This window comes from Gobius niger (assembly GCF_951799975.1).
Source record: "Gobius niger genome assembly, chromosome: 17".
NCBI lineage: Eukaryota > Metazoa > Chordata > Actinopteri > Gobiiformes > Gobiidae > Gobius > Gobius niger.
Window position 1 is genome coordinate 5,136,195 of NC_136868.1, and position 26,257 is coordinate 5,162,451.

Here is a 26,257-nt window from a genome sequence, read left to right on the forward strand (position 1 = left end):
TGCGGCCTGCAAGACGGAGGCGTGTCGTGAAGTGACGTCATGTAACTCAACACCACAAAGCAGTGCACACTCCACAACGTAACCACTGTCAACAAGAGGTTTATGCTCAAGATGAAACCGTGATCCTCAAGATTAGGCATTAGAAATCAAAGCATTTTAAGATTAGGGCCAAGGACAGGTATAATCCATAACAGAAATTGTTGTAGTGATGTCACTTAACGACACTCCTCTGTCTTGCAGGCTGCAGAAGATACTACTCCATATTATGTCACTCTTTTGTCACTTTTTATTAGTCTATAGTCACTTTTTAGGTGATCTTTTGTCACTTTTATGTCTCTTTTTTTGTCACTCTTTTATTGGTCTTTTGTCACTTTTTTGTTGGTCTTTTGTCACTTTTTGACGTCGTATTTGTTGCGTTATCACTTTTTTGGGGGGTCTTTTGTCACTTTTTTCTCACTCCTTTGTCACTTTTTTGTTGGTCTTTTGTCACTTTTTTGTCGCTTTTTGTCGCTTTTTGTCACTTTTTGTCACTTTTTTGTTGGTCTTTTGTCACTTTTTTGTCACTTTTTTGTTGGTCTTTTGTCACTTTTTTGTCACTCTTTTGTCACTTTTTTGTCGCTTTTTGTCACTTTTTGTCACTTTTTTGTTGGTCTTTTGTCATTTTTTGTCACTTTTTTGTTGGAATTTTGTCACTTTTTTGTCACTTTTTTGTTGGAATTTTGTCACTTTTTTGTCACTTTTTTGTTGGAATTTTGTCACTTTTTTGTCACTTTTTTGTCGCTTTTTGTCACTTTTTTGTCACTTTTTTGTCACTTTTTTGTCACTTTTTTGTCGCTTTTTGTCACTTTTTTGTCACTCTTTTGTCACTTTTTTGTCACTTTTTTGTTGGTCTTTTGTCACTTTTTTGTCACTTTTTTGTTGGTCTTTTGTCACTTTTTTGTCACTTTTTTGTTGGTCTTATGTCACTTTTTTGTCACTTTTTTGTTGGTCTTATGTCACTCTTTTGTCACTTTTTTGTTGGTCTTTTGTCACATTTTTGTTGGTCTTTTGTCGCTTTTTTTGTCAATTTTTTCTCGCTCTTTTGTTACATTCTATTTACTTCTTTGTTGTGTTTTCATCACTTTTTTTTTGTCTCGGTTTTTGTTGCTATTTTGACACTTATTTCAAAAAGCCTTCAGATTTGGGTAAAGCCAAACTGAAAAATGTGCTCGGTTCAGGTGGTGGTTAAGAGGTTGATGGAGGTTTAAAAAGGTAAAATACTGGAGTTTACATTAAAACACTTGGACTCCACCGTGTGTTTGTTAGAAGTAAAAAGACGACATCTTGCCTTATGCGCATCTTTCTCGGCACCGCCATTCGTTCGCGTGTTCGCAGCACCACGTGGTCTCCAGGGCGCAGCGTTTCTTCAGATCAAATCCAAAAGATGCCATTCGCGGCGTCGCTTGTTTTCATTGTTGCCATCGCCCGCTCGCTGCGATCGTGCCAACCTCACAGCGACACGTTTAGCGACTGGGACGGCCCACACGAGACTTGCTCTACCTTCGCACGCGCCGGTGAGTGTAGCCCCTGCAGCCTGCCACACTTTGGCGAGGGAGTGATGACTTGTTGTAGCCTCTTTCTTTCGCAATATGATGCTCACAGAACTTAAAAAAACATCTTGTCGGCGTTCATGGCGCGCTCATGTTGGCGAGGTGTTCGTTACCTCGTGCGTAAAAGTGCTTGTTTACAACATTTAATCTCGCGGATGTGCAGCAGGATCCACTGGCCATAATGTTACACTATGAGGTTTGGTGAAAATGCATCGAAACGTATCACGCTTCACAGTCAGCAGCTCCTCTGTTGTTTTGTTATGAAATTAATAGCGTTCAAATTGCGTGTCGTCCTGTTTTAAAACACTAGCTAACACAGCTAAAAAAAAATACATACATTTTGTTTATTTATACTTATTATATCTATACTTTTTCACAACCTATCCAGCATTCATCTAAAACAATAACACGCACGGTTGCATTTCAGAGTATTCCAACTTTAGCTGTTCCATACTGTTTTTTAAGGCGAGACACTGCAGGTGAATAGGGAAAATAATGTATATTTACAGATATCAATTTGAAACTTTTGCTGTCGATAAATGTGAGGGAAAAATACATTGCAAGTTTTCTGTCATTTTATCTTTTCATATAAGAAGGTGTTTTATGCCTAAAAATGCCCCAAATTTCCCATCTTTTCGGCGACGAAATCTGCATAATGGATAGAGCTACATTCAAATTTATGGTTTCATTTTATTGATGAATGAGTTGCCAAGACTTTTTCAGAGCGGATTTTGGATTTCTTGTTTAGTTTTAAAATAAGCTGTTTTTTAGTGGAAAATGTTGTAAAAAATTGTATTTTTCGCCTTATTTTTTGACATTCAAAACTCAATAAATGGGGCCAGGGAATAGATAATAAAAAATCCCTCTGAAAAAATCTTCCAAATATTGTTCAGTCCAAGGCTGGAAAATGTGAAGTCTTTAGGTCCGACTGACGTGGACATAGCGTCGCCACAATGACAGAAAAATGTGTTTTGAGAAAAAGGTCCTTGAAATTGCATTGTCCCATATAAGTCTATGGGGGAACATTGAATCAGCGCAATATTTAAACATGTTATTGTGAAGATTAGGTATATTTTCTGTTTCCGGGTGAAAGCTTATATGTTCGGAGACCAATTTGGCCCAAAACCTGAAAACTGAAAAAATTGAGTTTTGCGTGTAGTATCTCCCCTTAAAGCTGCATTATGCAACCTTTTATGTGGAAAAAAAAGTTGCTATTTGTGAGTATTTGACCTTGTAGTGACTAGGGTTGTGCCGATGGACGATATCATCGTCCATCATGATGGATGAGCAACATCACGATGGAGAGCCACCATCGTGATGCCACGCCCCCTCCTGTCAGAAACAGGCACTGATCTTCTGTAGGCCTTGTAAACCTACAAACGGTGCAGGGATTGCACTGTAAATGAAATCACGGCTATACAGTAACTAATATGCACGCTAGTGTCAGTAGCCTGCCAGAAGCCATATCATTAAAGTAAAGATGCAGCGCGCGGGGCTCTCTCTCTCTCTGCAGCTCAGAGTTTAACAGCGCGTGGTTTTGCTTTGCTTCGTACAGAAACTTAAACCGTTTTAAAATGACGAGATGGCTCTCACATCGGAGCTAGCTGAGCGCGCATGGGTTTAGATTATTCTCAGGACTGAGAGAGGAGAGAGAGGAGAGAAAAAGGCGCGGTGTAGGAGATACGAGGTTACGAGCTCACGGACCGGGCGGCGCGTGTAGCGGCTTCAAAAACGTAAGCTGCGACGCAAACGTGTACATATTGTCCCGTTCACCCGCGGTTTCTTAAACATTAAAATAAGCTCCGATTTACATTTGTATTAGTGTAATAAGAGCCTTGGTATTGAGGATCCGATGACGTTCTCCTCTCAGACTTTTACGCACGAGTTTTAACACATTTCTGTTGCAAAATTCGTGTTCCATGACTCTGTTCAGATCATGACGATATTATCGTCCATCATGATGGTTCACTGCAGACATCGTCAACGGCCAATTAAAGGGACTTCGCCCAACCCTAGTAGTGACCCAGCGGCTGTGTGAGTGGTCAGCAAAAAAATAAAAAAATAAAATAATAATAACAAATATAATAATAATACAAATAATAATAATAATAATAATAATAATAATAATAATAATAATAATAATAATAATAATAATAATAATAATAAAAAAGAAAAAAGAAATAAAAAAAGTTAACCATGTGTTATTCTTTGAACTGTCCCTCAATTTGAAGTTCCATCTTACACTATTGTTTGACTTGTTCATTCATTTGAGGTTCCATTTCTATTTAGATTCAAACAGACGTAGAATCTGCATAACCTCCATAACTAAAGTTGTCTCGACACACGCAAAGCATTAGAGAACTATACTGTTTACTCTTCTTCCTGGCTACAATACTGTTTGCAGAACCACACGACATTAATCCCTCTGTGTTTGCAGTGTCGACGCCTGATTTGCCAGAGCTGACCCGCCGGCTCCTGTTTCCATCCGGTTTTGAAATCTCCTCATCCTGCACTTCATCAGCCGATCATCGCAGGCAAGTCACGACCAGCCACAGTAATGTCGTAATGTCGTAGTGTCACTATCTGGAAACGCTGAGTGCTCACAAAGTCAATTAAGGCTGTAGGGCTGCAAGCTAAATGGCAAGTTGGGCAATGAAAATAATATTTAGAAAGTAATGATGTATAAGAAGCTGTCGCCAAGGGGTGTCATAAGATCTCCTGTAGTTTGAACTTCTACAAACATGTTCTCAAATGCATGTGATTCTTGTGGTTGAATTGATACAGACGGCATCTCTGGAATCGCCCATATATGGTCATTTTTGAAAACAGTTAAGGGGGAAAACAAGTTTGAAACAATGTACATTTTCTCTAATTATTCAAAAACTACTGTAACAAATGCTGAATTATCAATATAGTTTTCTCCTAAATAATGATACAAAGACATGGGGAGGAGCAAAGTGGTTCAACAGCCCATAAATACATGAATAACGGAGAATAGATACAGACGGCATCTCGTCATAGAAGGGGGCGTGGCTTCGCCGAGGGGGAAAATAGAATCTTTAGAGAAACACAATTTTCCACTCTTTTTAGCCATTCTCTGTTGGAATATCAACTTATTTATCACATACAAATAAAGTCAAGTGTAAATCGGGCCCATATGGATATTTTCTCACAGCAGATTGTTCAGTAGAAGTGAAAAAACGGCAGTTGTAGCAAGCGCTAGCTAACCGTTAGCATTAGCCCGATGCTAACATGTAGCATCAAGTTAGCATTCTCCGTTATTCATGTATTTATGGGCTGTTGAACCACTTTGCTCCTCTCCATGTCTTTGTTTCTTTATTTAGTAGAAAACTATATTCATATTTCAGCATTTGTTACAGTAGTTTTTGAATAATTAGAGAAAATTTTCATTTTTTCAAAATTGTTTTCCCCCTTAACTGTTTTAAAAAATGACCATATATGGGCAATTCCAGAGATGCCGTCTGTATCTATGCTAACTTGATGCTACATGTAGCGCTTGCTACAACTGCCGTTTCTTCACTTCTACTGAACAATCTGTTGCGACAAACTATCCATATGGGCCCGATTTACACTTGACTTTATTTGTATGTGATAAATAAGTTGATATTCCACCAGAAAATGGCTAAAAAGAGTGGAAAATTGTGTTTCTCTAAAGATTCTATTTTCCCCCTCGGCGAAGCCACGTCCCCTTCTATGACGAGATGCCGTCTGTATCTATTGGCTGTGTTTTTATTTTTGGCCAGACATAATAAGCTGTACAATAGAAATGCTCTCTTGCTTCAGCTCATTACTTTTGACGTTATGTTTGAGAGTGGAACGTTACACAATGCATGTGCTTTACGCGTGGTCGACTTGATAATAAAGCTAAATTAAATTGAACGGAAAATACTGGCTTGGCACAGCACTAACTAACTAAACAGATGTTGGCAATAATACGTTCGTTAAGTGATCATCGCTCCCCTTCCGGGTCCATCGGAGCTTTAGCCTTAATCACTATAATGGGATTTATTTGATTCTAGCCTGCTGTAGAGTCGACTAAAAGGATCTTTTATCACAACGAAATATCACAATTACTCTGGATTTTCTTTGGTAATGCTTTTCTGACATTAATTTGTTGTTCCATACACAAAGAAGGCTTATATTAAATATAAAATATCTTCATTTTGCCTGGAGAAATGGTGAGCTATATTACTCTAGTCTGGTGTAAAACAGTTTTTGGCCTTTTATCTGTTGTTATTCCAGCAGGAGAGTCAGATAAAGTTGCGGGTTTTGCTGTGTTTATCCAAGGAACTCACAGTTTGGACCCTGAAGTAGCTTATTATTAATTGGCCATTTTATACTCACTACTGCCACCTCAGGTCATACGTGTAACTGCACCTTCTATATTAAGCTCGTGCATGACGGCAATTCGGACCCGAAGTAAAACCTTTTGAGTGACAGTGCAGGACTTTAGAGGCAGTCATGGTGAATGAGCTCATTCTACACATTAGGACATTGCTGGAACATGTAGGGGGAGGAAAATACTTAATTATAACATTTTTAAACTCTGTATAGTCCCTTTAACAAACGTTATAAACAGTGTCACAATACGTTTGTTAAGTGTGACATCACACACAATAATTAGCTACTTCAGGGTCCAAACTGTTGAGAGTTCCATTGATAAACACAGCAGAAAAAAACGCAATTTTCAGAGAAAATCCATAGTAGATGTAATATTTCTTTGTGATCAGATGTTTAAAAAGATCCTTGTAGTCGGCTCTATAGCAGGTTAAAATCTGATAAATTCCATCATAGTGAATAGATACAGACGGCATCTCTGGAATTGCCCATATATGGTCATGTTTGAAAACAGTTAAGGGGGAAAACAATTTTGAAAAAATCTAATTATTCAAAAACTACTTTAACAAATGCTGAATTATTAATATAGTTTTCCACTAAGTAAAGACACAAATACATGGGGAGGAGTAAAGTGGCTCAACAGCCCATAAATACATAAATAACGGAGAATGCTAACATAATGCTACATGTTAGCATCAGGCTAATGCTAACGGTTAGCTAGCGCTAGCTAGAACTGCCGTTTTTTCACTTCTACAAAACAATCTGCTGTGAGAAAATATCCATATGGGCCCGATTTACACTTGACTTTATTCATGTGTGATAAGTTGATATTCCACCAGAAAATGTCTAAAAAGAGTGAAAAATTGTGTTTCCCAAAAGATTCTATTTTCCCCCTCGGTGAGGCCACGCCCCCTTCTATGACGAGATGCCGTCTGTATCTATAGGGTTTAAGTTCTGTTGGACCCAAATGTAAAGCAATTGCATCATTACTTAACAAACGTATTTTCAAGTTGCAGAAGTTATGCAGATTCTCTTTCTACTTAAATCTAAATACAAATTGAATATTATAATTGTTTTCATGTCGTGCTGTCCTAACATAATATAGTATTAACTTGTTTTTCTCTTCAGGTGCCGCACGAGAGGAGGATTACCAACACGCCACTTTCTTTTCCACCAACACGGAGAACGGAGAATGCAGAATTCCTCTCGTGACTGGACCCTCCCCCGCGCTGCCCATCCACTATGAGGAATCGTATTCCAGCTCCCGTCACCTGCACCGCACCCGGACTGCTCAGGAGGCTGACGGAGGCCGACTGGACTTGACAACCTCTCCCGCTCGGACGCAACTTGGAGAAAGGAGTTTTTTTGTGAAGGAGTCGCCTAAACGCCGAAGGAGTAATTTGCCCCGCGTCCCGCCATGTTTGTGAACTTGAGGCGTATCCACAAAGTGCAGCTGGCGCGCCTGCTGACCACCGGCTTGGTGCTGTGCGTGGTGATGCTCTGCTGGGAGGACCTGGACCACCACGTCGTGAGCCACATGCGCTCCTACACCTACCGCTACCTGGTCAACAACTACAACTTCCTCAACTCCTCCTACACCCTCAAGCCGGACGGCCAGAGGCGGAGCATGGGGGACTTCAGGGCCGCCCCGCCGTCCCACCCGTACCTCATGAACCAGCCGGCGAAGTGCGCGGGCGGGGACGACATCCTGCTACTGCTGTTCGTCAAATCCTCCCCGGAGAACGCACAGCGGCGCCGCGCCATCAGGGAAACGTGGGGCGACGAGACTCACATCCGGGCGGAGCTGGGCGCCACCGTCAAAGTCGTGTTTGTCCTCGGCGTGCACCCGGTCGAAGACGAGTGGAGCGGCGTGCAAAAACGGTTGGAAGTTGAGAATATGTTAAGCGGGGACCTCATCCAACAGGACTTTAAGGATACTTTCCACAACTTGACCACCAAGCTGATCATGCAGTACCACTGGGCGTCCACGTACTGCCCGACGGCGAAGTTCGTCATGTCCGCCGACGACGACGTCTTCGTGCACACGCCCAACATGGTCCGGTATTTAAAGGGCGTCGAGCAGGTGCGGAGCTTCTGGGTGGGGCACGTGCACAGGGGCGCCCCCCCCGTCAGGCGCAAGGAGAGCAAGTACTACGTCTCGTCCGAGCTGTACCCCTGGCCCTCCTATCCCGACTACACGTCCGGGTCCGGCTACGTGGTCTCCGGGGACGTGGCGGTCCAGATCCACCACGCCATGCAAGTGCTGAACTCCTCCATGTACATCGACGACGTGTTCATGGGCATGTGCGCGGGGGCGATCGGGGTGTCGCCGCAGGACCACGAGTACTTCGCGGGCGAGGCCAAGGCGGTCACGCACCCGTGCATCTACGCGCGCATGATCACGTCGCACGGGCACGCCGGGGACATGAGGACGCTGTGGGCGGAGGCGACGGGCCCGGACGTGGAGGAGCTGTCCAGAGGGTTCCTGTCGCGCTGGTACTGCAAGGCGGTGAAGGCGGCGCTGCTCTGTCTGCCGCGCCGCCACGAGACGTACCAGTGCAAGGCGGCGTTCGCATGAGACCCGACGGGGGAAACCGCGTCCTCTGCCATTTCAGTGTTGTGCAAATGTAACATGCAAGTCGGGGAAAATAAACTTAAGCAGGCAACTGTTTCGCTCGTGATTGGTGTCGGAATACTGGCAAAAGACTATTCAGTGTTTCTAAAATGTGCTTTACAGTGCGGCTTAGCAACGTCTAACTTGAAAATAATGTACTGTATTTGACTGAAGCCAGGTTCACATACTGTATAAGGAGGCCAGGATTACATGCTCGCACCTTATAGATACAGACGGCATCTCTAGAATCGCCCATATATGGTCATGTTTGAAAACAGTTAAGGGGGAAAACAACTTTGAAAAAATCTAAACTTTCTCTAATTATTCAAAAACTACTTTAACAAATGCTGAATTATGAATAGAATTTTCTACTAAATAAAGATACAAAGACACGGAGAGCAGCAAAGTGGTACAACAGCCCATAAATACATAAAAAAACGGAGAATGCTAACATGATGCTACATGTTAGCATCGGGCTAATGCTAACGCTAGCTAGCGCTTGCCACAACTGCCGTTTTTTCACTTCTACTAAACAATCTGCTGTGAGAAAATATCCATATGGGCCCGATTTACACTTGACTATTTATATGTGATAAGTTCATATTCCACCAGAAAATGGCTAAAAAGAGTGAAAAATTGTGTTCCCAAAATATTCTATTTTCCCCTTTGGCGAGGCCACGCCCCCTTCTATGACGAGATGCCGTCTGTATAACCTAGGGGGTCATTTACTAAGCGTTGGCTCGTGTGCAAAGGTGGAGTCACATAAGGTGCGTTCATGTGGACTGGGGAGCTCGTTTTCCCGAGATGTGACGTAGGGCTGTGCAATTAATCGAAATTCGATTACAATTTTGATTATTACACTAAACACTTACACAATGAGCATAATCGGGGAAAAAAAGTATTTTTTGCTTTTTTTTTCAGATTTTTTTTTTTTATTGAATTTGTTTTTGTTTTGTTTTTTGCAAAGCAGACTTGCATTATTTCACGGCGCTGGGATTATTTTCCCTTCGCATTTCACGTGCCATGGCTCATGCTTTTGCCTGACATCCACCTGGGATTCACCCAAATCTAAAAAAAAAAACAATAAGAAAACGAGGATGAAAATACAACAAAGAAGCGTCAAAAGAGTAAGTGACAAAAGAGTGAAAAAAAACCCATCAAAAATATGACCAAAAAAAAAGTGCAGCAAAAAGGTGAACAAAAAATGTGACAAAAACACGATAAACGCAACAAAAAGTGACTATTTGAATCGCTTTTTTCTGGCTTTTTCTTATTAGCATTTTTTGGTTGCTTTTTTATAACTTTTTTGCTGCACTTTGTTGTTCACTTTCATCGCTCTCTTGTCATATTTTTGTCTCTCTTTGTTGCACTTTTGTCACTTGCTCTTTTGTGGCTTTTTGTTAAGTTTTCATCCTAATTTTCTTCTCATTTTTGTTGCTTTTTTCAAGAAGCTTTCAGATTTGGGTAAAGCCAAACTGGAGAGAATCTGCTCGGTTCAGCTGGGGGTTAAAGCAGTACAAAGTAACTTGTTTACCTTAATAAATCCTTCCCATAGTCCCTCTGGGGGTAATGCAAGTGTTTATGGGATGATTGGAGGGTCTTTCATCTCCCCCTGGTGTCTCTGGCCAGAAAACCATTGCAACTTCACTGCCACTGGACCGGAGCCACCAATACACACTAATAGAATCACGAAGAAGAAGCTAACAGGCTAACGGGCAAAGCTAACTGCGGGCTAGCGCCACTTAAACAGTATTTACAGCCAAGTTTGAGTGAAAAAAAATATTTCCATTGTATAATTGGATGCACAATGTCCCTCTGTCCCTTCGCCTTTTCTGTCAGTGTAGTATTTACTCTCCAAGACAATTAATAAGTTAAAAAATCGCATCTTGCTACGACACCTGCAGTTGCGCTTATGGCCTCTAGGGGCAAGAGTTACTTAGTAGACTTGTGGGTGTAATACTACAACACACACGGGAACAAAAAGGTGACAAGTTAGTATACTTTTCAGCTTGCACACCTGTCTTGATAAATGACCCCCCAAGTTTTTAAAAGACCCTTTGAATATAGATTTATAGATTACCGTGGATCTACCTGGATGTGCATAAAACACGAAAGTTTCCAATCGAAAGCCATACTGCGCAACATTTCACTTAAACAGAACGAATCACAAGCATTTACTTCATCGTGGAGGTTTTTATTGGTGAGATAAACCACGAAAAGCATGACCCGACTTCACCAAGAGATGCTTTGCTTTGACAGAAGGCAGCTTTTCTCCTCTTTTTCCCGCAAAACATGGCATCGCTGGTGTCTGCCGCTGTACATAGAGGCGTGTGTTGTTTTGGTGTATTTATCAGCTTCGAACTTTGTCACGTGAAGGAAATATTTTTTTTATTTGATATGCTGAAAGTGTTAAATGCAATTGACGGAATGAAATATGAAGAAAATCATATAAAGCTTTTAAATGAAGTCACCGTTTTGTCAGTGCACGTGATTGATGAGGTAATGTTTGCGTGTCTGCTATGAATAAAACGATGTGTTGGTTGAATTGTGATCCAATGTACAGCGTAAGTGTTTCATCGGATAGAGAGGTGCAAAGAAAAGCACATTGCATGCATTTACTCACGCCAGACAAGCATTAAATATTGTGTAATTGATGACAAGCTTGGGCGGATTCACAGACGCCTGCTGTTTCCAATCGGCATTCCCAAAGCAAACATTTGCGACGTGACGTTCAATTCGAGGCAGAGCAAACTAAGGCTTGACCTTGGAGCGGGTTTTTTACACGTCTGCAGAGCTTAAATGCACTGGCACGCCTGACAAAACCCATGGAAAATCTGTGTGGTATGTTCTGAGACTTCCCGGCCCACAAGACCCACCAGTTCTCCAGCAGTGATTCACGGAGATAATGCGGAAGAGAAAGCTTTTGGTTTACAGTAACGCGTCGCTCTTCCCCATACGGTTATTGTAATGTATCAAAGGGAAACAGAAAGCTACAACTCATACAATTTAATAATAATACATTCCATGAACATGAGAAGTGTGAAAGACCCATTCTTATGAACTCTTCAGGGTTTCCACATGATACCAGGTCTAATTCAATGTCTAAAAACTATTCGTAATGCCACAAATGCAAAGATGCTTGATGCTAATATTCAAAACCAAAGCACAACGGGGAAGTTTTGAGCAAAAGATTGTGTTCCAAAGTTCCATCAGAACTGCAGGGGAATTAGTTTTGTGTTTTTTACTAGTGTATGCAGTAAAAATCTGTCTCTAAGGGGAAAAAAATAGATTCAGTGTCAGATTGAATCACATTTAATTTCATGCTTTTGAGTTTTAGAGCCTTCATTTGGGCACAATTCATTCAAAGTGGATATTACAGGTTTTAATGCTTCATTTTAATGAGTTATTTAGACGGATAACATCTGTTGCAAGTAATAATTATTTTATTCTAGCGAAGCAGCAATTTTAATGAAGAAATGTTGGCTAGAAAAGTTATTTGCATTTTTAAGCTGCTGACAGGAAGTGACATAATAATAACAACATTAATGCCTTTTATTCCACTTTACAAGCCTGTACACCAAGTTTCTCAAAGCGCTACACTGTACTCATTATTCATTCACTTCATACTCAGTGGTTATAGCCTCAGCTGCCCTGGGCTAGACCTGACAGAAGAGGGGGAACCAGTCAGAGCCGACTACCACCAACCACTCACTCACTACTTTCGCCCAGGCTTCCTGGTGTTACCAAACGTTCTCCCATCCAAGTGCCAGCCAGGCCCTTCTCTGCTCCTATCTGAGAACTGTCATAGCAAAGGCTGTCTGGCCATCGACATAGATAGAGGTAAAGTTCCACAGCAGTTTGACTCATTTCCCATTGGCATAACATGGTTGGCACGGCAACAGCCTCTCTTATTGGACACTGTCACTTCCTGTCAGCGTCCAATAAGTAAGTGAAACTATAAACATCACAAAAATGGTCAAACTAAAGAAAACTGGGAAACAATTTTAGCTAAATCTTTAATATAATTGTGTTTACAGTATCATTATGCACTTTAATGACTTTAAATACACACACACACACACACAATCTTGTACTGCTATCTTAGTCACTCATAGACATAATGTATAACCCAGACCCTACCTCTGAACCCTAAGCCCCTAACCCTAACCCTAAAACCACATCTTGACCCCTAAACAGTCCCTCAAATAAGTGAGGAGCACCCAAAATGTCCTCACTTTCCAAAATTGCAAAAGTCTGTTGGTTAAAGGAATAGGCCACCGTTTTTACATACTGAGACATGTTCTTACCTTAGCTTTGACGAGTTCTTTAGGACCTGTCTGATCTTCACCCGTGCCTTCAGTCACGTAAACACAGCACAGACGGCGTTAGCATTTAGCCTCTCCTGCTCTCCGCGCAGTAATCTTCACTTTACTGTGCGGATGCCAAACTACTCCTGGTATTACTACGCCTTACAATATAGTCCCCCCTTTTATACGCTTAGAAAATCCACATTGTTTAATTTTGTGTAATTATACTTTGTAGTGGAACACTTCACGTAACCATATTTAAATAGGGAAAGCGTGGAAGAGCTTGGTAGCTTCTATCTTGACCTGTTTTGGAGCTATAGTGGAGAGAGGGAGAGGCTAAATGCTAACGCCGTCTGCGCTGTGTTTACGTGACTGAAGGCACGGGGGAAGATCAGACAGGTCCTAAAGAACTCGTCAAAGCTAAGGTAAGAACATATCTCAGTATGTAAAAACGGTGGCCTATTCCTTTAATCCTAAACCTAACTCTATCTTAACCCTAAAACCACATCTTGACCTCCAAACAGTCCCTCAAATAAGTGAGGACCGCCCAAAATGTCCTCACTTTCCAAGATTGTCCTCACTCTGTTGGTTAAAAACTCAAACTGGTCCTCACAATGTCGTAAGCACAAGAACCCACACACACAAATGTTTGTAATTCTATCTTAGTGACGACACTCATAGACATAATGTATTACCCAAACCCTAACCACACACACACATCATTCACCTTGACCTATTGTGCATGTTTTAAGAGGTAAGGGCAACATCTCTGTATCGAGCACATGGTACTTTCAAGCTTCCAAAAGAACTGTGACGGCTTTGTCACCCGAAACCTACCAATGGAGCAGACGCTAGTTTCCACGGGAGTCGGGACCCTCCGCGTGAACAAAAGCCAGTGTGTGCGTGTGTGTGAACTTTGACCTCACCTGCGGCGGTTAGACAGACTCTCCTCCGTCTCATTGGTCAGAACGAGCTGCGTGGACCCGCCCTGGCTGCCCTCGTGCATCACCTCGATCTACAACACAGAGGGAGAAGAAAGAAGTCACGCATTTACCGCCACCATCATCTTCACCCACTGCGTTTCCGAATCCCGGGAGTAATGTAACTTCCGAACAGAATAGAAAATGCATCTACAATTCATCAAGTGTATGTAGAGATGAAGAAAGTCTTTGGTGAGCTTCCTGGTATGGTTGGAGATCCCTGCTCTAAAGTATTCTGATAATGTTTTAACCTCTTAAAGGGATATTTCAGGATTTTTGACATAGGGCCTCATTTCCTAGTTATCCAGAGTGTTGCTGATTTCTGGAGATATATTTTTTTGTAATTCATGCAGTTCTTATATTTGAAGAGCTACGTGGCGCTAGGCTAATGCAAGGCTAGCGCATGTCTATGGTATCAGCTAGCCTGCATTAAAAACAGTCTGGAGATATTTGTTTGTAATTTATGCTGTTCTTCTGTTTGGAGAGTGAAAAATAAAAAAAAATATCTCCAGAAATTAGCAACACTCTGGATAACTAGGAAATGAGGCCCTATGTCAAAAATCCTGAAATATCCCTTTCCACATTTTCTCCAAAAAGCGTCAAAACAGCAAGACAAACGTGACGAAAACGAAACAAAAAAGCGATGGAAAAAATGACAGATATGCAACAAAAAAAGCCACAAAAGAGTAACAGAAACGTGACAAAGTGTTGTGAAAAAGTGACAAATAAAGAGCGACAAAATAGCAATGAAAATAAATGTCAACAAACGCTACGACAACACGGCAACAACGCAAAGGGAAGAGAAAAGTTTAGTTCAGTTTTTATAGGTCTTTCAAATGAGGCGTTACCCTGGTCTATAAGCTGTAAGCTCAAGCCGAGAAGCTTTTGGATTTGGGTAAAGCTGAACTGGGAAAATTGCATTTGGTTAAGGCGGTGGTTAAGAGGTAAATAAAACACAAACCTAGGCACAACATGGTAAATGGTCTCACCCATTCACACACCAATACTCGCAGACACTGGAGGCAAGGAGGGTGAAGTGTCTTGCCAAAGGACACAACGACAGTGTGCACCTGCAGGAGGCGGGATTCGAACCTTCTGATCACGAGACGACCCGCTCTACCATCTGCGCCACTATCGCCTCAAAATCCCCACTTGTTCAAAACATAAGATTGGTTGCTAACGACTTCCTTATTGAGTTTAAACTAAAAGGGGGGGAAAAGAAAATAGACCAAAATAAACTTGACTCAAAGGCTAAATAGGATATCCACTTTTGTCTTACATGTATGTCTGAAATCTACAGAAAAAAAATCTGTCTCTAATCTGTCTCTTATCCTTATGTTTTATTCCTAAATGCACTGTTTCTTCTCACAACAACGGAACAAATGGGAGATAAGGACATCAAAGACACGTAGTATATCTTTATGGCTCTGAGAACCGAGGAAACCATCTTTTGTAGACATTTTTCTTCCCAGTCGTCATGAGTTAATGATTAAAACACTAAAGACGCTGCAGGTAGTTGCAGTTGGCAGCAGAGTTTGCTTTTAGCTTTGATGTGTATGTTTGCTGATGGCGTGTGTTCTATAAACTACTTCTACTGGCATTAAGAGTGCTAAGACTACAATCTATGGAAAGCACAGAAGTAAAAGTCTGTCTAAAATTGCTATAATGTGGTTGATGTTTATGCTATAGCCTACAATGTTCTTACTTTTACGGTCTTCTCCACTTCTGCGCTTAAGTTTAACGATACACGAATACATTTGAATGCTTAATAATCGGTAATAGAGTCGCTGTTCGCTGCTTTCTAGGATCTCTGTTCACGGAAACCTGATGCAGTAAAGTAAGAGTGGTCTGTGAGGGTCTACTGTCCCGGGGCGGTGAAACTCGAGCCTGCCCCATCCGCCTGTAGAGCTCAGATTCTGTTGACAAAACAATAGTATCAATTTGCAAGTTTAAACGCCGGTGCCACCGGTTTAACGTTACAAAAACTCAACGCTGTACAGTACGTGAGACGCTTCATGCTGCCACTGTACTTTATTTATTTATCTTGACCCACTGACATTCAGAATCTCTTTTGCAGGGGTGTCCTGGAAAGAGGCAGGGACAATGAAAGAACAAATAAATGTAAATGCTGGTTTTGATCCAAACTCTTCCCCAACTTCCCTTACACACAGGGCTGGGCGATATGGCCAAAAAATAAAATCGCATTTTTTTTACTCAGTTTGGACATTTTATTGGAAATAGTTCTCCTGACTTTTCATAATAAGAAAACTGCTCAGAGTTCTGCTCATTAATATTAAAGGGTCTATAAAGAGTTTAAAAATGTTAAAATTAATTTTCCTCCCCCTACATGTTCCAGCCATGTCCTAATGTGTAGAATGAGCTCAGACCTGTTCACCACAACTGCCTCTAAAATCCTGCACTGTCACTCAGAAAGGTGTTAATTCGGGTCCGACCATCATGCACAAGCTTAATATAGAAACTGCAGCTACACGTATGACCTGAGGTGGCAGTAGTGAGTATAAAATGGCTAACTTGCATTTAGCCCCTTTAAAGAAAGACGACATCATGACCAAAACAAGACTAAAATGTAGTAAATGTTTCACTAAAACTGAACCTTTACACATTTTTAAGTTCAATGCATTGTTTGTTTTTGGCTGAGTTTGCAAAAAAAAGTGTCGATCTCAGTCAGATGAAGACTTTAGTGACGTTGCGATATATTGTGGCTTCTTGCGATGCGGATGTTGCATCACCTCATATCGCGATACGATATTTTTTTGCGATACATATATACAGCCCTAATCCCTCCCTTATAAATCTGTCTAAATGAGCCAGCCAGCTACTTGTGATTTTAATACGGACGCGGCAAAAGATCCACAACCCTAAACAACCCAACGACTGGGAGGTTACACAAAAGCACAGCAATATTGTTAATGAATCTGTCTCTATTTAAACCACTGGACACTGCCTGCTCTGCTTTTTGACAACGACACTAGGGGCCGCCATTGCTGTAGTACCTCCATACGGCCGCTAGTCCCCCTTTGCAAAGCATTGGACTTTACACACGTTAAAAACAACTTTAAAGCCTGGTCCCATTTTTTTTGGAACTATCTAGAGCTAGATATTCCTCTTGTGCTAACGCTGGGTTAGTTCCAATTAAAGAAACCAGGCTGGTTTTAGTAAGAAAATTTTTCGAAATCTCGTACTAATGAGGGTCGAACTGTTAGCATTGGAGCTGCACGAGCTACACGTCACGCAAGGGCTAGAGTCTACAGTGAAGATCCCGCCCTTATGCCCTTTTTAGGAACATGCTTCGTGGGGCGACAGTGGCACAGATGGTAGAGCGGGTCGTCTCATGATCGGAAGGTCGGGGGTTCAAATCCCACCTCCTGAAACTGCACACTGTCGTTGCGTCCTTGGGCAAGACACTTCACCCACATTGCCCCCAGTGTCTGCGTACATTGGTGTATGAATGAGAGTATGAATGGGTGAGTGGATCCTTGCTGTAAAGCGCTTTGAGTGCCGAATGTAGGTGGAAAAGCGCTATATAAGTTGAGACCATTTACCATTTACCATTCGTCATGGGGGAGAGGGGGAGTCTGTAAACCTGCCATGATTTCCCCCTCGAGCGTGGTCATTGTGGTGAACGGGGGAGGAGACGTCCATTATATATACAGTCTATGATCTAAACCAGTAAACCAATGGTACCTTGATGCCTCCTTTGGCCTTGCGGATGATGTTCTTCTTCTTGTTGGGATCATTGTCCGTGGGAGTTTTGCCGTTGGTGTTGTCTGACAAACGTCGAGCGAGAGCTGCACAGAAAAACATCATGACTTGAAGTTAATGGCACATCTCAGAAAGGAGCCTGTACAGCAGTGACAGTATTTCACAGGCATCAGTGCTTGTGTACTTCTACTCTGAGTACTATCTTAAACGTACGCTGCTGCTGCTGCTGCTGCTGCTGCTGCCCTCCTGTGCTCCTCGTGTTCTTGAGGGACGGTCTCTTTGGGGAGGACTCGGGTCGGGGCGCCACAGGCTGCACTGGTCTGGTCTGCTTGGCCGAGAGTCTCTTCAAACTCACGTTCCTCTTCTCGAACATCTCCTGCACGTCCTCCAAACGCTTCAAAGCCTTCAGCACGCTGACCTGCAGGGGGCGACAGGAGCGTCAGGAAGTGTGCCATATAGTATATATACTTCACGAACGATGAATGGCATTTCCAACTCCTGTGCATAGAGTTATTTAAAACATTTTATCTACACTGTAGCATTAATAACTTCATGTATTTATTAGATTTGATCTTTATGTACCAGGAAAGTGCCTTTTTTTATGGGAAAGTTATTAATTAATTAATTTATTATTATCTATCTATATCAGGGGTGTCGAACTCGTTTGGGTCAAGGGCCGAAATTCATGCCGTCTTCCAATCTCTTATTATGTCAGCGTCCTCTGCTGGACACGTGTGGAATACTTTACTTTTTTAATTTAAAGGAATAGGCCACCGTTTTTACATACTGAGATATGTTCTTACCTTAGCTTTGACGAGTTCTTTAGGACCTGTCTGATCTTCCCCCGTGCCTTCAGTCACGTAAACACAGCGCAGACAGCGTTAGCATTTAGCCTCTCCCTCTCTCCACTATAGCTCCAAAACAGGTCAAGATAGAAGCTACCAAGCTCTTCCACGTTTTCCCTATTTGAATATGGTTACGTTAAGTGTCCCACTACAAAGTATAATTACACAAAATTAAACAATGTGGATTTTCTAAGCGGATAAAAGGGGGGACTATATTTTAAGGCGTAATTGGCATCCGCGCAGTAAAGTGAAGATTACTATGCGGATTTCGAACTACTCCTGGTATTATTACGCCTTACAATATAGTTCCCCCTTTTATCCGCTTAGAAAATCCACATTGTTTAATTTTGTGTAATTATACTTTGTAGTGTAACACTTCACGTAACCATATTTAAATAGGGAAAACATGGAAGAGCTTGGTAGCTTCTATCTTGACCTGTTTTGGAGCTATAGAGGAGAGAGGGAGAGGCTAAATGCTAACGCCGTCTGCGCTGTGTTTACGTGACTGAAGGCACGGGTGAAGATCAGACAGGTCCTAAAGAACTCGTCAAAGCTAAAGTAAGAACATATCTCAGTATGTAAAAACGGTGGCCTATTCCTTTAAGCTGCCCCCGAGTGGCTCTAGGGGGCAGATCTCCCAAACTGGTCATTTTGTTAAAAATCCATAACTCCACACAGGAATGGGCTAGACACTTTTTTTACATGGTCAGGAATTCATGCTCCTTAAAGGGCCACATTAAATTATTTCCGGGCCTTGACCTTGACACATGTGATCTATATCATAATTGGAGGATAATAGTATGAACATAATAGAGTCTATTATACCAAAAACATTATAGGGTAACTTTTGTGTAGCTTCCGATTAACCTCGACTAATCATAACGACGAAAATTAAAATAAGATTATAAAACACTGAAAATCATTTGTTAGCATTAGTGTTAGCCTTTAGCTTCAAAGCTAAAACAACTACATTTAAAACACAGACGTCTCCTCTGGTGAAGTATTTACATCCTGTGTGAAATTTTATTATTCAAGTATTTCTTGTGGGCGTCAGACCTTGAGGTCCTGGGACAGCACCAGCTCGTACTGGTTGTGCAGGTTCCGCAGCTCCGTCAGCTGGTTCTTTTGGGCTGAATCCAGGAAGTTCTCGATGTCACTGAGCGCAGACTCGGCTCCTTCCTGAGACTGACACTTGTCCACAGCCTGCGAGGCCAGCAGGTAGATCCCCGACTCACACCACTGGTTCACCTAAACAAGACACACACGAATGCTTTCATATGGCTTAACGTAAACAGAAAGAGAAAAAGATTCCCCCCATTGAGGCCTGTAACATCTTCTCATACTCGCACCTTGTCTATTCCCTGTAGTATCTGCAGAGACTTGGAGAGCACGCCCTGTTTCCTCTGGCTCTCGTTGCTGAAGTCGTCGCAGACCCTCCGCAGCTCCACACACTTGGGCCTGATGGAGTCCACGGCGTAGTGGTCGCTCTGGATCAGCTGGTCCCCGTGCTGCGCCTGGAGCTGGGCCTTCTCCACATGCGGCTGCGAAGGGGGGAAGTTAAATACATTTAAGACACTGTGTTTGTGATCGCTGTTGTCATTTCGAAGTATTTTTCTTTATGTAATGTTTTAGTGTCTTCCAGGCCAAACTGACTAGATCAATGGGAGGCGCCTGACTTTATTCAGTGCATCACATTGTTTTTCTACTTCTGCTGGATATTTTACATGGAAAGTGAAATTTGTGATTTTATAAGAAACTCAAGCGTGCGTCAGGGTATTTTGGCTTTGATTTGAACACAACACATCGTCCTTTTAATACTAAATAGGAGCTGTAGTTGATAACTTGATATAAATGGCTGCATCCACAATGTAGGGGGTACTTAAAGTATAAACCAAAGGTCCAAGAGGTACACGTGACTAGAGGTTGGGAACCACTGATGTAGACAAAAAAGGTTTGAGGTCAAGTCAAACCAGAGTAATGTAACTTTTGTTAGCTGTTGCTGCCCTCCCTTGACCACAACTCCCAGGCACCAGAAATTTTGTCTTTTAATACTAAATAAGTATTAATAAGTATTACTGTTAGCACATTACCATCTTCTTTGATTGCATTTGCAATCCCTGAGAATTCTTGAGAGCTGTTGCAACAAATGATTATTATCTTAAAGGGGCTAGATGCAAACTTGGCCATTTTATACTCACTACACTACTTTTAAATTTTAGTCTAGTTTTAGTCGACTAAAATTGCATGTCAATTCAGTCGACTAAATTTAAGACTAATTTAGTCGACTTTGCATTTATAATATTCATTATAATCATATTTAATCCAGGTCCTCGACTTCATGGAGCTGCTCCACATGAATAAAGCACAAACCTGTTCATTTGGCAGTGAATTTACATGATCTGAGGCTCTTTCAGACGGTCAATAGAAGTTTGGATGATTTTAGTCTCTCCTTTTCATTTTTATTTAGTCTTATTTTAGTCGACTAAAATATCTGGACATTTTAGTCATAGAGAAACTTTTAATTTAGTTTTAGTCCAATTTTAGTTGTCAAAAATATCACTTTGACTAAAATTAAGACTAAATATTTTAGTCGACAGAATAAACACTGGTCTGGGCTCATTCTACACCTTCAGACATGTAGGGGGAAGAAAATACATAATTTAACATTTTTAATTGCTTTTTTTGTCACTTCTTTTATGGCTTTTTTGTCACACATTCCATCTGTAATTTGACACTTTATTGTTGCATTTTCATCCTCGTTTTCTTGTCGCTTTTGTCACTATTTTGACACTTTTTCTCAAGAAGCTTCAGCCAAACTGGAGATAATGTGTCAGGTGGGGGTAACGAGGTTAAAATGCGCACTTCTGTTCACTTGCATAATGATCCAAAATACCTTTGTGGTCTTTATAAAACTGCAATCATAGTTAGTTTATTAGGTACTGACCTGTGCCTTCTCCTCCAGAGCCTTGAGCTCCTTCAGCAGCTGCTCCACTCGGGCCACACAGTCGCCAGTGTCCGGCAGAGCACGCAGAATCTCCAACAGGCCGTCCAGACAGACTTTCACCTGCCAGAGGAGATCATTTAAAACTACACCGCCCATTATTATGAAACCTCCGTGTATTTAACGGGCCGTACCTCTCTGAAGTCCTGCTCGAAGTGCCGCAGCTGCAGACACTGCTCCAGCTTCAGGTGATGTTTGCACCAAAACTGTTCAAAGGCGTTCTCCGTCTCATCCAGCTGAGCCAGCAGCCTGGGACAACCGACAACTTCATTACTTTAAACTCTTAACCCCCGCCTGAACCGAGCACGTTTTCTCCAGCTCGGCTTTACAAAAAATCTAAAAGCTTCCTGAAAAAAGTGTCAATATAGCGACGAAAATGAGGGTGAAAACACAATTACGACAAAAATGTGGCAAAAAAACTATGAAAACACGACCAAAAAAAAGCTTCTAAAATGTGACAAAAACACAGCGACAATGCGTCAAAAAAGTTGAGATTATTTTGGTTGTTTTGTAGGCCTTAGCTTTCCAACGAGGCGTTACACTGTCGCTCTCTAGTCCAGAAGCTTTTAGATTTGGGTGAAGCCGAACTGGAGAAAATGTGCTCGGTTAAGGCGGGTTAAAGCAGAGAAATAGGATGGAAATGGCAAATAATAAGCAATTTTCCATCAGAGAGTGATGAAAGAAGACCATAAAATACAAAATAAGGACGAAAACAACTAGAGATGCACTACTAGGGTTTGAGTATCTGACGATATCCGATCGATACCAAGAAACTTTCTTAAGAGTGGCTTTCACCAAGGCTGTGGGAACCCAGGGTGCTGAGGGCGCTACAGCACCCCCTGGTGGACCGTCTATGCATTACAGGCAATATTAAATAGGAAATAAGCAAAAAAATAGCGTTTTGGGGGGCAATCTTGTCTCTCAGCACCCCCTAGCCAAAATATCTTCCCACGGCCCTGGCTTTCACTGAGTGAAACATTTAATTGACTCTTCTCCATTGTAAGATCAATAAAGTCATATTTCATTATCATCATGTCAATTATCAATTATATCTATTGACAAACTCTTAAGACTCTAAAGAGTTGATAAACATTTTACAAGAATCACTGGACTTTTCCACACGAAATATCCTTGTGTAAATGACAGGCTTTAGGTCACATTAATATAAACTCACATAAAGTGATCAGATCATTACAAATATGTGAGATCAGTTACTTCTTAAACTAAAATACAAACACTTGGTTGTGGTTATTTTATTTAATTTATTAGATTAATAGTTTCGCTAGCATATGCATGCTGCCGCTAGCTTTAGCATGCTATTGCTAACCGAAGCATTTTGCGCAGCGATCGAAAATACATTTGTGGAGGTTGAAACTAACTCAGCAATAGGATTCCCCAGGTTCCTAACTTTAAAATGATACAGCATACTTATATTCGCTTCGATTTAGGTGGTAAAAGTTTCGTTTTTAAAGCAGTGAGAGCCAAAACGGCTATCGGTTGTAGCTGATACCCGATATAGCCCAGTATTGACTCAGCCCTAAAAGTAAGTCATTCTGCGGCTTTAATGCCCGTTACCTCTCCACCGTGGTCTGGTTCTCCATCTCGTCCGGGTTGAGTTTGCGACACTCGGACTTCCCCGCCTGCTCTTTAATATAACCCAGCAGCGTGGTGCCCTGCTTCAGAGCCAGCTTCAGCTCATCCTGCCGCACACACAACGGGGAATTCAAGAACAAAGAAGAAGCCGCCGCCTTTGGGTTCACTTGGTTTCAGGTCAACGCACCTTGAGGTTGCTGTGTTTATCCGTGTGTGAAACCAGCAGGTCTTTGGTGCACTGGACGTCGTTGGGCAGCTCCGTCTCCGCCAGGTCTGTGCCGAACCTCTGCAGCATCTGAGCCGTGCTTTTCACCGTCACCGCGAAGTTCTCGATGGCCTGGAAAGGATGAGTCGTTAGAGATACTGCACATGTGGCTCTTTAGCTCGTGAAAGGTGATAGTCCAATCCTGGTCCAATCCTCACATTCACCGTTACCATGGTAATTGGAATTACTATGGAAACGGTGAAATTGTGCTTTTTCTGATTAAAAAAAAAAAGACTTGGCTGTTTGGGTCCGAAGGTTTGCAGACCCCTCAAGTTCACCTGTAAGTTGTGTTTTACTCACACTACGTTGCACGGGCCTATAGAGTTTGGGAAATTCCACAGTTACCATGGAGATCCGCCATCTTTGCAGGTGTTAGCATGCATTTTCCATAGGCTAACATTAGCTAAAAACAGAATAAAAAGTCGAGAAAAAAGCCGTGGAACTCCAGTATTTTAACTTTTAAAATCTGAATAGTTTACAATTGCTGCTAATCCCATAATGCTTAGCGATATGACATCATATTCCCGAACTCTATGGCTGTTTCCGAATGTCCGCACTATTCCCTATATAGTGACTATATAGCGGTCACGCCATTTTGTGTCCGAATGTCCAGAGAGAAAAAAGTAGTGCACTCGAAATTTCCCACAATGCATCTTGAAAAGTAGTGAGCATCGATGGTCACTAAACGGGTCAATATAGACCACAATGCATTGCGAGAGTCGGAGAAGAGCCTGACAGCGACAGGTCTGTGAACTAAACTACACGACTGAAGTAAATCAGCTGTTTCAGTCGTGTGTTTGTATTTGTCATGAATAAATGACCAAAATATAACCGGTTACAGTGAAAAGATGCTAACGTTAGCTGCTAACCTTTAGCTGGAGCTGTTAAATGACCGACAGCTTCTTCTCGAATAATCCAAGCCATTCATGTAAAATCCATGTGAAGTAAAAGCGCATCTGACTCGTATTAATCCATAAATATTCCACTGTCTCATGAGTCTGGTTGGTCTTTATCGCAGAAATACTTTATTCCCGGAGTTTAGTGAACTTTTAGCAGATGTAGTCACTCAATCTGCTGACGCTTCGGACACCGGGCTCTGACCTACTTTCGGCGTCTCTGAGCTCACGCTGGGGTGACTTTTTTTCCCCCCTTTTTTTGTGACGATAGTAATGCCTGTAAAAGTGCAAAAACAATCGTTCTGTTTCATAAAATGAACGTTTGTAACAATAAATAAATTCGGATTAAAAAACTTAAAACACGCAGCGCGGAGAAAGTCGTGGCTTGTGTCCGAATCGCCAACAGAATCAGTGACTATATAGTCGACTATATAGCGCGGGCCTATGTAGTGAATGAGGGGTTAGGGACTAGTGTGGACATTCGGATACAGCCTATATGTTTGCTAAGTGGTGACGTCATGACTTTCGCTTCCGGGTCCTAGCAAACCGGCAAATATGTGAGAAAAAAACTCTTAAAAACAACCATCAATATTTCTGAAACTCAACAGAGAGTTACTGAACCTACTTAATTCTCAGACTCATTAGACAAAAATGCCACACCTACTGCTAAAAAAGTAATATTTACTAAAGTCGCTACTTCCGGGGTTAGCGTAGCTGCTGCGCCGTTAGCATTTATCTCCGCTAACCCAGATGTACCGATTTTGGTAAATATTACTTTTATAGCCGTAGGTTCAGCATTTTTGGCTGATGGGTCTGATAAATAAGTCTGTTCAGTAACTCTCTGTTGAGTTTCAGAAATATTGTTTGTGGTATTAAAGAGTTTTTAGTTGTTTCTCGCACATCTCGGGACCCGGAAGCAGAGCTGTGACGTCACCACTGAACAAACGCCTTAAAAAAAGTACGTTTTTCAAGCCTTAGCTTTCAAATGACACATTACACTGGCCTATAGGCTGCAAACTCTCCAGTCGAATAGCTTTTAGATTTGTTTGATTCCGAACTGGAGAAAACGGTTAAGGTGGGGGTGAAGAGGTTAATAAACTGTTCATTTGAAGTCATTCTCCCTCAGAAACTCCCCGTCTTGAGCTCTACATCTCTAGTTCTAGTAATAGTAGTTCAGAGTCATGTCTCACAGTCCTGTGGTGCATCCACTGGCTGTGGCAGTAGTCCAGACTCCCTCCCAGCTCCCGGGTCAACTGTGTCCTGTCCACGTAGTTGTGAAGGTCCGACACAGAGTTCAGCATCACTATCTGCAAACAGCATGTTCATTTATGTTAATAGTACTGCATGTAAAGTAGAGCTGGATGATATGAGAAAAAAAACAGTCAATATTCGATAATAACTGTCTTGAATATTGCGATAACCGTATTATTGTGATATTTTACAAAATCATTTCAACAAAGTACACTCCGGGACACAACAGGTTAAAGTAGGGCTGAAACAACGATTATTGAAATAGTTTAATCGTTTTCTGGTTACCGCAGACTCAAATACAGCAAAAATGACATGAAAATGTAGTATTTTTGATGAAAACCTACTTTGTTTTTTGTACATTTGTAAATTTCATAAATATCTGTCTATGTCTCATCCAATCCGAAGTCAGAATTAGCGCTAAGCCTCCAACAAACATTTACATATAAGTTTTCAAAACGTCCTCAAACAATGCCACGTTAGCTATATGTGATAAAAAAACATTGAACAAATAAAATGTTCCTACACCATTCACAGCTAAGCGATTCATCGATTCATTGTAATCTGTTAAAGTATACTTCATTGATTCCCAGGACAGAGGTGGAGCCCACGGAGACATCATGCAGCCCAACAAAATATTTAAATTGTTGATTGTTTAAAATCAAATAGTGTCAAGCAAGACTTAAAGGTTCATTATGGAACTATTTATGTGAAAAAAAAAATCCTTTTTATTTGTATGTACAGTGACCCAGCGGCTGTATGAGTGGTTACATGGCCTTTACTTTCCACCACAGAGGTGATGAGAAAAAAAAAGAAGCTAAATCTTGGCCAAAGCAA

At 41.6% G+C, this 26,257-nt stretch overlaps 2 protein-coding genes across 4 annotated transcripts in view; one reads left to right on the forward strand and one right to left on the reverse strand.

Moving 5' to 3' along the window:
- b3gnt5a (UDP-GlcNAc:betaGal beta-1,3-N-acetylglucosaminyltransferase 5a) overlaps nucleotides 1-8,635 on the forward strand; it is a 66,547-nt gene extending 57,912 nt beyond the window's left edge. The window contains exon 2 of the mRNA XM_079574969.1: nucleotides 7,309-8,635. Within this exon, the coding sequence (XP_079431095.1) occupies nucleotides 7,366-8,526 (1,161 nt within the window). The 5' untranslated portion in view covers nucleotides 7,309-7,365 and the 3' untranslated portion in view covers nucleotides 8,527-8,635. The remainder of the gene's footprint in view (nucleotides 1-7,308) is intronic.
- The window catches only part of mcf2l2 (MCF.2 cell line derived transforming sequence-like 2), a 213,814-nt gene that overhangs the window by 100,531 nt on the left and 87,026 nt on the right, over nucleotides 1-26,257 (reverse strand). For 2 of the 3 annotated variants that reach the window (XM_079574859.1, XM_079574861.1), the window contains exons 7-16: nucleotides 25,363-25,479; nucleotides 23,199-23,348; nucleotides 22,994-23,118; nucleotides 21,553-21,667; nucleotides 21,362-21,481; nucleotides 19,767-19,958; nucleotides 19,474-19,665; nucleotides 17,786-17,990; nucleotides 17,555-17,658; nucleotides 13,796-13,884 (exon numbers count right to left, since the gene is read on the reverse strand). In XM_079574859.1, the coding sequence (XP_079430985.1) occupies nucleotides 13,796-13,884; nucleotides 17,555-17,658; nucleotides 17,786-17,990; nucleotides 19,474-19,665; nucleotides 19,767-19,958; nucleotides 21,362-21,481; nucleotides 21,553-21,667; nucleotides 22,994-23,118; nucleotides 23,199-23,348; nucleotides 25,363-25,479 (1,409 nt within the window). The remainder of the gene's footprint in view (nucleotides 1-13,795; nucleotides 13,885-17,554; nucleotides 17,659-17,785; nucleotides 17,991-19,473; nucleotides 19,666-19,766; nucleotides 19,959-21,361; nucleotides 21,482-21,552; nucleotides 21,668-22,993; nucleotides 23,119-23,198; nucleotides 23,349-25,362; nucleotides 25,480-26,257) is intronic. The other variant, XM_079574860.1, reaches the window with a different exon arrangement.